Here is a 10,497-nt window from a genome sequence, read left to right on the forward strand (position 1 = left end):
CTGAGAAGTCACCCATCAAACGTTTCATTTCACCTTTTCCTCGACACACTGTACACAGTAAAGTACTTGAAAGGTTATGCATTACAGCTTTGAAGCCTGTCTTTTGGTCCAATTACACTGTAACAACTTTGCATCCTACTAAGTCATTTGGGTAAAAAGGCACTTCAATGCAACTAGATTGTAATTAACTGAATATCCGTTTAAAGTATTCCCCCTTGCCAGCACCTACCAGCTTTTTAAAAGCGTTTGAGGATCGATACTTTCATTTGTTTGTTTTTAAAGCAACACGAGGCAGAAAACACAGCTTCAAAGAGGCTGCACTTGGGGGAGGAGGGGGGAGGACATCGATTGGAGCTACAACAAACACAAGATCTCAAAATTGTTTTCATGGGCAATGAAGCGTTCTCAAAACTCAATACCTTCTGTAAAACTTCAGCTATGAAGAACAGTAACTGAGATTTTTGGCTAGAATGAGGAAAGACAGGTAAAAAAAAAAGATAGCTGAATGAAATCACCACTTATGTGAAACAGTCATCGGCTGAGTGCAAGCATTTTTTCAGATGGTATTTGGGAATAAAGTGTGTGTGTGTGTGTGTGTGTGTGTGTGTGTGTGTGTGTGTGTGTGTGTGTGTGTGTGTGTGTGTGTGTGTGTGTGTGTGTGTGTGTGTGTGTGTGTGTGTGTGTGTGTATGTGTGTGTGTGTGTGTGTGTGCGTTGGTATGGATTTTTTTGCTCGTTTGCTGCAACACTGCTCTTAAAGAGGAATTTTCCATCCTGTGTTGGTGACAGTATACCCAGGCATGCTTGGGTCTGTCTCTCTGTGCCCAGCGTGGGCGATAATTTTCTGGCTTTGTCTCGTGAGCCTTATCATGAAACTGCCTCCAGCGAAACAGTCTTGTTCGTTGAATAATACACACATATTAAAATCTATTATTAAAGAAAAAGGAGGATGTGATGAGGTCAGTGTCTTGTGTGTGGGTTTATTACCTGCCACTCTGAGGAGGGAGCCCAGGTTGAGCAGAGTGGTGGACTGCTTGTAGGCCGTGGAGCAGTGGGCAATGCACTCCTCGATGAGAGACAGCCGGGCTGTTCGCAGGCGCACTGGGAGGGAGAGAGGGAAGGCAGAGAGGGGTGGTGGGGGGGGTGTCAGACATGTTTTCACTAATTACCGCATTCAATCTGGAAAAACTTGCAGTCTGATGATAGATCTAGTTAACGATGTGCACAGCGTCATTGAAGAGACACCTGCAAATAAATACAGTGCTGAATAATTTGGACATAACCCTAATTATATTTTGGGCGATATTGATAAGGAATGTTTGATTTTTAGACAAAATAGAAAATAGAAATGTTAAAAACAAATACTTTTTTATATACATAATGTAGGATACTTTATATATGATTTTTTTTTCTTAGGACTCTAAATGCACTGTCACATTGAATACAAGCTAGCACATTTTTGAAACAAGAAATTTGACAATCTTACAGCAATGGACAACGACTCAAAACAAAAAAGGCTGTCAATTCCACTTTTATGATTTTCTTCTCTCCTGGGGACCAGATGACGATATCTGGTCTCAGTGTTGTGGATAGCACGACTCCTGGGAACTGCAGTATTCTGACTAAGTAAAATCTCATCTCCCAAACTTGGCTTGTTTTGTAACTAACCCTTTATCCTATAATAGGTACCACACTCAACATGAATGTGCTGCTGTCCATCATTTTGTTCTGTTATCCCACAATGCACATCTGACTCATTTTTTGCTTTTTTTGCTAATGCAGGATACAATTCTTGGAGATTTGAGATAAAATTTTATTCACTACGTGCATGGCCAATACCTCGGGGCATATTGATATGTTACGTTTCCACGGATCAGTGAAAATTAAAAACTTTTTTATGATTTGATTTCAAGATTGAAAACAAAATAATTAGGGCTGTCAAGCGATTCAAAAAATTAATCTAATTAATTACAGGCTCTGTGATTAATTAATCTAAATTAATCGCATATTTTTATGACACTTTTATACCTGTTTATAAACAGCTGTATAGCCTACTACAGTTTGTTTCTCTCTCTCTCTCTCGTAACTTCTGTCTCCACAACAGACAGCGCTGCACTGCCACAGATGCCTATGCCGATTCATTCACCATCGTCGTAGCCTACTCATAGGCAAAAATATTGACACACACACACACACACACACACACACACACACACACACACACACACACACACACACACACACACACACACACACACACACACACACACACACACACACACACACACACACACACACACACACACACACACACACACACACACACACACACACACACACACACACACACACACACACACACACACACACACACACACACACACACACACACACACGGGGCGGGTGTCCGTTTACGCGGGAGGCGAGACAGCTAGCAAACAAAATTGAGACACACGGAGGAAAATTGAGAGATACTTTTGAACCTACATTGTTGCACCCACTAAATCAATAATGCACAGACACTGCGGAGAATAAAGTAAGATGTCTTCCTACCTTCATGCTTATTTGCCCGAAGCATCCCATAAACCGTCCATAGAGCCCTCGGCCCCGCCCGTTCCCCTGCTTCTCTCTTTACTTTTCTCCCTTTCACCCGTGCGGGCTGTGTATGCAAGCTACAGGTGCAGCTGCGCACCACTTTTGCACCGGGTCAAAGGGCATTATAGAAGTGCGATTAATCTGTGTTAATTTTTTTAATCGCGTTAATTTTTCTGTGATTAATTAATCGAAATTAACGCGTTAATTTCACAGCCCTAAAAATAATCCATTCCCACATTTTCAAAACTCGCACTGAAATCCTAAGAAATAGCATATCTAGTGCCTCCACGGGATTCTATGCTTTCTATGCACCCTGCCGTGGAGCTTTATGACTCAGGATAACGTTGGGCCAAGCCTAAAGGGATATGTGGGCAGGGGCGGTGGCATGAGGCGTCGCCTGTGGCACCGTAGGAGGTCGACAGAAGAGACAGCCTTGGAATGGATTACATATGTTCAAATTCAAATCCTTTTCAATTCATTCTCGCGCATGTTTATCCCAGAGTATGCAAACTTTCTTTAGTGAAATAGAAAAATATGTCTGTAAAAGAAAATACAATGATCCACTCCCATTCTGAGCAATGAAAATAGTCTTTAGAAAAGAATATGCTGTTACAAAAACTCTAAAAAAGTAATAGTTGGAGAGATTTCCTTTCACCAACATTTTTTTACTTTTTCTTTCTCTCTCTCTCTCCCCACGTTCCTTCATTTGTCCCCTGTCACATTTTGACCTTTATTTCGACATTTTCTTCCAAAACTCTCTCTCTCTTGTTCTCACCAAGGTAAGAATGCAGTAAGTGGGCAGTGAAAAAAAATTATCCGAGTCGACTGCAGGGAGTGAAGAGAAAGATGAGTGAGGGTAAGGGGTGAGTGGAGAGAAGTGAGGGGAAAAGAAAATGAGGGAGAGAAAGAAATAGGGGGGGGGAGAGAGAGAGAGAGAGATGCTGTCACGGAGGCTTTTTACGTTGGCAGCTCAGTTTGATGAGGGCAAAGGGGGGACAGAAGCAGAGGCAAACAACACCTCGGTTCAGGGGTGAGGAGACGTGGGGCCGAGCTGGTTCATTCTGGCTCCACAGTTTCCCTCAACAGAGAGCCGTGCCTGGAAACCGCTGCGGTGGGGTACCGGTGTGGAGCCAGAAAAATATGGGAAGAGAGAGTGTGGAGGTGAATACTGATCGGTCTCAGGTTTACAGATGGAGCAGAAAAATAAAAAGAGGACGTGTGTGTGCGTGTGTGTGTGTGTGTTGGTGTGTGTGTGTGTGTGTGTGGGTGCGTGGGTTTGTGTGTCTGTTCGTGCAGGTGTGTGCGTAACAGAAAGCACACAGGCAGAGACCAAAACACTTCAATCCTAATTAGACCGTCAGGCAGATGTTGTTTGCCCCAACAGTTGATCCATAAATAACCATATATTTAGTGACATGAAGAAGTGACATATGGAGGGATGGAGGAACAGACAGCAGGGAGAAGGACAGGGTTGGACGGGGCACGTGAGGAAGGTGTTGGGGTGACGGCGTCCTTAACACCCTCTACATGTCTGAGTTCAAATGAAGTGAATGAATGACTGACCGCTACAACGGACTACAAACTTCAGTTGTTGAGCACATTTTTGTCATGGTCTGTCTTTGTCCTGTCTTGTTTTTGTGTTTCCTGTTTTATTTTGGTATGTCTGTCTTGTTCCTCCCCATGTCCTGTCAAGTTTCCCTCCTGTTTGATTACTGCTCCCTTCCCTAATGTGTTTCGCCTGTCCCTCGTTGTCTACCCGGTCTTGTGTGTGTGTGTATATAACTCCCAGTGTTTCTTTGTTCCCTGTCCGAGCATTGTACCTGTTGGTGAGTCTGTCCTGTGTATGTTCTGTGTTTCCTGTTCTCCTGGACTTTTTGCCTGTTGGCCTTTTTGTTAAATTTTTGGACAATAAATAATCTTCTAGTTTAACTTTCTGCATCTGGGTCCTACTTGCCTGCCTGTCTGCCACTTACCGTAACAATTTTTACTCCCAGAAAAACAGACATTTTTGCAGTACCTTGCAGTGGCAGGATGTTGACGCTAAAGTCTTCCAGTTGGCTGAGGGCGCTGATGAGGTCCAGTTCGTCCTGGATGGCCGGAGGACAGTCTGTGATTAGCTGGAGACACGTCCTGAATAAAAGACAACAAGCAGTTTAAAACAGGGACACAAGACTATACTATCTGTTTATGGGGCGGATTTGGCGAAGTGAGTAGGGCGGTCGTCCACTGGGTTGCAGGGTCGGTGGTTCGATCCCCCGTCGCCGCGCCACATGTCGAAGGGTCCCTGGGCGAGACAATGAACCCTTAATTGCACCCTGCCTGGTAGCTGCTGCTATCGGTGTATGAAAGTGTGCGTGATTGGGAAATGGTGAATGTGTACAAAACAATGTAAAGCACTTTGGGTCTGTGAAACACCAGGAAAAAGCACTTTATAAGTGGAGTCCATTTTACCATTTATACCAGTTAGCTATGTTAATATGTCCCAGATGGTGCCCGTACTTATGACCCGTTTGGGATCAAATAGACGAAGCATGGATTTTAGCTACCCACTAAATGATATCCTTAGGATCTAAGCATAGATCAAAACAAAAGTAAATCTAAAGCAAGCGTTTGGTATTTTAGTAAGTATGCGTATTTTGCTTTGTGGTGGAGAGTTAGATGCTGGTATGAGGGCATTTTTGTTACTTTTGGACCGTGCCAAGCTAGCGTTTTCTCCCTGTTTCCAGTCTTTGTGCTAGGCAAAAGAGAACTAGCTGCAGCTTCATATTTAAATGACATGACACAAAGACCTGTATTAATCTTCTCATCTCACTGTCCTCCAGAAATCAAATAAGCATGTATTCCAAAACTAGTCATTTTTAATTATCAGAAAGGGAGGATGCAATCCAAGGCCATTTAAACCCCTTCAGTGAATTTTCTTTGCCAGAGGACTTCAGGTTAAACTTGTTAAACACGTGCCAAGGACAACAGCAATGAGCTGTTGCAATGGAAACTAGAACTGCAAGCAGTTGTGAACGGGGGCCAAGCCTCCCACGCGACTCGGGATCGGGCGTCGTCGTCCGCGGCGCCGGCCCCTCGCTTCACGGAATCCGGGGATGTAAAGTTTTTGAATGTGCGATGTTCGGTGTGGGAGTTATAGGCCCAAACGCGTTTTCTTTGCTTTTTGTGGTTTTGGTGCCCCCTATGGATGACATTCGCAAAACTGTGTTTGATAGAAAGATGCAGCTCAATGTACCGAACAAGTGGATGTTACATTTTTCAATGTGCGATGTTTGGTTGGGGAGTTATGAGCAAAATGAAATTGTGAACCTCTCCATTGTAAAGAGACTTTTTTGAATTTTCCCATTTTCCCGCCGAAAGACTTAGGAAATGGCGAAAAAAGGCCAAAAAATTGAAAAACTCTTTTTTTTAATAAGTCCGGCATACATAGGAATTTCTTGCCCATATTTTTTTTATAGACTCAGGTATGCCCCATGATAGTCTCCCTTGAGTTTCAAGAAAATCCCTCTTTTTTTTTTTTTTTACGGATTTTCGCAAATCTTTAAAGCGCTACCGTTTGGTCTTCCGATGGTCGTAGAAAAATTATTTGACCAACTTTTGCTCGTGGGAGTTGGTAGAGCATAATGTTTTTGGTTTCGTATAAATCGGGCGAAAACTGTAGGAGGAGTATGTTTTGGTGACTGACACAGTTTTTGCGATATAGCGAAAAATGTATATATACGCAAATGGGCGTGGCCTATCTCAAAAGATGCATCTAACTTGTGTGCATCTGTGGATATAAAGTTTTTGACTGTCGGACTTTCGGTGCGGAAGTTATAGCCCAAAACGCCTTTTCCTTTGTTGTAGCGCCACCTAGTGGCCGGGATGTCTGAATTTTTTCCTCTGCGTACGTACCATGGACCTGGATAAGCCATGCAAGTGGCATGTCCCAACCCTTTACGGTTTGGGCTGCAGCACCACTTTTACGCATGGAAGAATAAGAATAAAGAATAAAGAATAAAGAATAATCCTTACAAAAACAATAGGGTTCCCTGCCCCGCAGGGCTTGGGAACCGCGTTGCTCTGCAAAACGCGGTCCCAGCCCTTCTCGGGCTTGGCCCCCTAACAAGAATGAAGGAGCCCTGAAGAGTCACTTCCATTTAATCCGATAGTATTGAAGAAAATCTTGATAGCGCAGGGGCATTTGATTGCCTCGACAAACTTAGTGGGAAATGATTAAATTAGTTTTAATTTTAAAGGCTGACATTTGAGAAGTTGTAGTTGATTAATGAATGCAAAGTTTGTGAGTTTGTGGATTTATTTACAAAGTCTACTCTAATGAGATGGATATACGGCAACACAATCCGCACTCATTACCCCTTCATAGGATTATGTAGCACATTGAGTATAGTTTCTAATTTTCTTAGTTTTCCATCAGACTGAGAAGAAGAAGAAAAACTAATTAAAAAAAAAAAAAATGATTATTGTTACAAATAAATCCCACATAAAACAAGAGCTTAGAGAGCAGTGAAATGGGAGGAACAAACTTGTCCTTGGGACGGGTATGTAACAGGCTGCTTTGCTTTAGCTTTGTGTGCGAAACAACCCAGAAGAGCAGGGGCCCTCAGAATCCCTATCAACGTAAATGAAAACAATCCCAATTGAGGTCTTTAAAACAAGTTGATTCCACACACACACACACACACACACACACACACACACACACACACACACACACACACACACACACACACACACACACACACACACACACACACACACACACACACACACACACACACACACACACACACACACACACACACACACACACACACACACACACACACACACACACACACACACACACACTACAAAACACTCAGCACACTGCTTCAGACTCTGTGGACATGGCTGGTGTTCTTGCCAGGAACTAGAGGTTTGTCCTGGCAAACGAGAGCAGGAGAGAGGGCTGTGGACAGGCAAATGAGAGACAGGAAGAGGGCATGTTGATTATGCACTCCTGCTGTGAAGTGTCTGCAGGCAGCGAGCCCGCGTGTCTGTTTGTGCTTAGAGACTGCCTCAGAAAAGGCGACAGGGACATTTCTTTTCATTTCAGTCACGATGCGCATGTACTCTGTAATTTGCAGATAGCTCCTTCCTGTTTAAGATGTGCAGGAGAACAAAAGTTAACATTTGCACAGCAGTTAACATTTGAACGCTATCATAGAGACCCAAGGTCCTTTCCTTTGGCCAAACCAAGCTGTGCACCAGCGCATGGAGCAGCGGCGTACTGGCGCTATCAGCTTAGATTTTTTAATTTATCCGTCTTTATTTCTGTGTGATTTCTGCTCTAGCCCTCTCCTTTTCATTGGAGGTGCAGCAATTAACTTTTTTCAGTTCTGACATGAATCCAATACTGATTCAGATACCAGAGATGTTTTTTTGCTGAACAAAACATTAAAACAGAAACTGGTGAAAAAGAGAGTGATAAGCTTGTAAAAACTATACTGTATACTGTAAATAGACTGATTAATCTGGCCGATTAATGGAATTTTGGGCTACTCATTATCGGCCGATACCGGCGCTAACGAGGCATATTAAAATAAATTACGAATAATGTCTGCAGACACTGCAGGCAGCCTCGTCAGTGTGGCTGCTATGGAGCAATGTAAGCGCTTTTTTTCAGTTTCAACCAAAATACTAACCTTGTATTTTTTTCTATTTTAATGATAACAGACTGCTGGACATAAATCCAGTATTCCCTTATGGCAATATTATGCAAAGCCAACACCAAGGAAGGTGCAATAGACAATGTTCCTTTTGTATTTTCAAATATCTTTCTGTGTTTTTTAATAAATATTAATTTATGTTCACTTTGTTTCGCATTTGTTATCATTTTCAAAAAATTATAAAATCAATTATTAATATTATTAAATTATTATTAAAATAAAACAACATGATATCTGTTAAAACCAAAGATGTATGTATGAGAGCATCCCTCAGTTTGTTTGAGCGTGTCCCCTCTGTCTGTCCTATTGCCGTAGGCTCACTTTAGTAGTATGAAGGGATTCCCATGTTATTTCAAGAGGAATCATTTGTTCTTGTGTGAACCCTTGCCTGGTGCCACAGACTGCATCTGTACAGGACACATGCAGGTGAAGTTTGCGTAGCTGTCAAGACCTCAATATAGAGGAGAGTGTGTGTGTGTGTGTGTGTGTGTGTGTGTGTGTGTGTGTGTGTGTGTGTGTGTGTGTGTGTGTGTGTGTGTGTGTGTGTGTGTGTGTCTTTGGTATTTAGCACACAGTATAAACTGTGTCTGTGGAGCAGTTATTTTAATCTTGAGGACACAGGCACCCCCGTCTGTGTTACCTATTTGTTACAGAGCGACAGGCACATGTTTTCGAAAACAACATACTCTCAAAGGAAACACACACATATGGAAACACACACACAGTGGGAGTGTTACAATGGATGATGTTGTCCAAGTGTGTGGACGGGGGACGACGACTCTGTATTAGTTACTATAAATGAGTGACGACCCAATTACTGTCCCATTTCCCCACTATGAACAGACGGTGAGGTCGAACAGCCACCGGCCCCCCCTCTGAGATCTGAAACCTAGGGACAGACACACATACGCTCACATGCAAATACTTATACTCGGTATAAACTTCATGTGCATGAGATGAAACAAAAGCAGCCACCATTCTTTTTTTTTTGTCCAGGTCAGTAATGCAGGCACAGAACCCTACACCCGCCCACACAAAAAATAAATGGTGTTCCATCGTACATCAACAGCAAGCAAGGTCAACATCTCAGACTGCATACAAACACTTCTGAAAGGCAATGATTCATCTTTACTCTAAGCAATACCAATATTAAATTCAAAGTCTGGCCCCGCTCACCTGGCGAGGCCCATGCAGGGGTCTGTCAGCGTGGTGGATGAGTTAAAGTATTCTCTGGCAGCAGCCAGCACTAACTCCACACTGTTGTCGTGGGCCACCTTCAGAGCGTGACCTTTGCCTCGGAAAGACAGGCTGACGGGAACATCCTGGCTGACCTGGAGGCAATTAACAGAAAAACCTTCCCATCAAAAGAGATCACAGCCATAGTAAACCATTATGTGGTGGTTTGATATTTGGAGACTCTGTAGTTGGGCAGCATGAGAGGAACTCTGGAGTTTGTGTGAGTCATGTTTGCTATATACCTTGGAGCAATGCATGAGCTGCCCTGCCAGGCGAACGTTCTCCACGCGGCTGGAACACAGCAGAGACTCCACAAAGACCTGCAGCGGAGGAGATGATGTGAAGGAAGAGATGCTCCAACTAAGCACACGTTTTCAACTTTGTTTCATGAGTTGCACTGTGAAACTGTTAATGCACTGGCTCCGGATGTAGCACACAGCTCCAAGTGTTAATGATGGAGACAGAATGTGTGGACCCAGATGATTTGTCACCAGAAATTCACTGTTTGTCCCCTTGCAATCTACACATTGATGTATGAAATCATTATTTTGTGTAATTTTCTTTTTTTCTGTGTTGCTGGCTGTCACTGTGCAATTATACCTGGTGACATGTCTCCAGTTTTAGACAGGAGTAAACATTCTGCTGCATGTCAAGCAGGTCCTGCAGTAGACTCCTCCACACCGTCTCACTCACTGGAGGGTTTCTGGGCACACACGCACGCACGCACGCACGCACGCACGCACGCACGCACGCACGCACGCACGCACGCACGCACGCACGCACGCACGCACGCACGCACGCACGCACGCACGCACGCACGCACGCACGCACGCACGCACGCACGCACGCACACACACACACACACACACACACACACACACACACACACACACACACACACACACACACACACACACACACACACACACACACACACACACACACACACACACACA

The 10,497-nt window shown here is 43.7% G+C and overlaps 1 protein-coding gene across 2 annotated transcripts in view; it reads right to left on the reverse strand.

Moving 5' to 3' along the window:
- nbas (NBAS subunit of NRZ tethering complex) overlaps nt 1-10,497 on the reverse strand; it is a 153,337-nt gene that overhangs the window by 82,403 nt on the left and 60,437 nt on the right. For both annotated transcript variants that reach the window (XM_080047550.1, XM_080047551.1), the window contains exons 29-33: nt 10,142-10,244; nt 9,784-9,861; nt 9,482-9,636; nt 4,612-4,724; nt 987-1,100 (exon numbers count right to left, since the gene is read on the reverse strand). In XM_080047550.1, coding sequence (XP_079903676.1) covers nt 987-1,100; nt 4,612-4,724; nt 9,482-9,636; nt 9,784-9,861; nt 10,142-10,244 — 563 coding nt within the window. The remainder of the gene's footprint in view (nt 1-986; nt 1,101-4,611; nt 4,725-9,481; nt 9,637-9,783; nt 9,862-10,141; nt 10,245-10,497) is intronic.

Source organism: Ammodytes marinus (genome assembly GCF_949987685.1).
Source record: "Ammodytes marinus genome assembly, chromosome: 19".
Classification (NCBI taxonomy): Eukaryota; Metazoa; Chordata; class Actinopteri; order Uranoscopiformes; family Ammodytidae; genus Ammodytes; species Ammodytes marinus.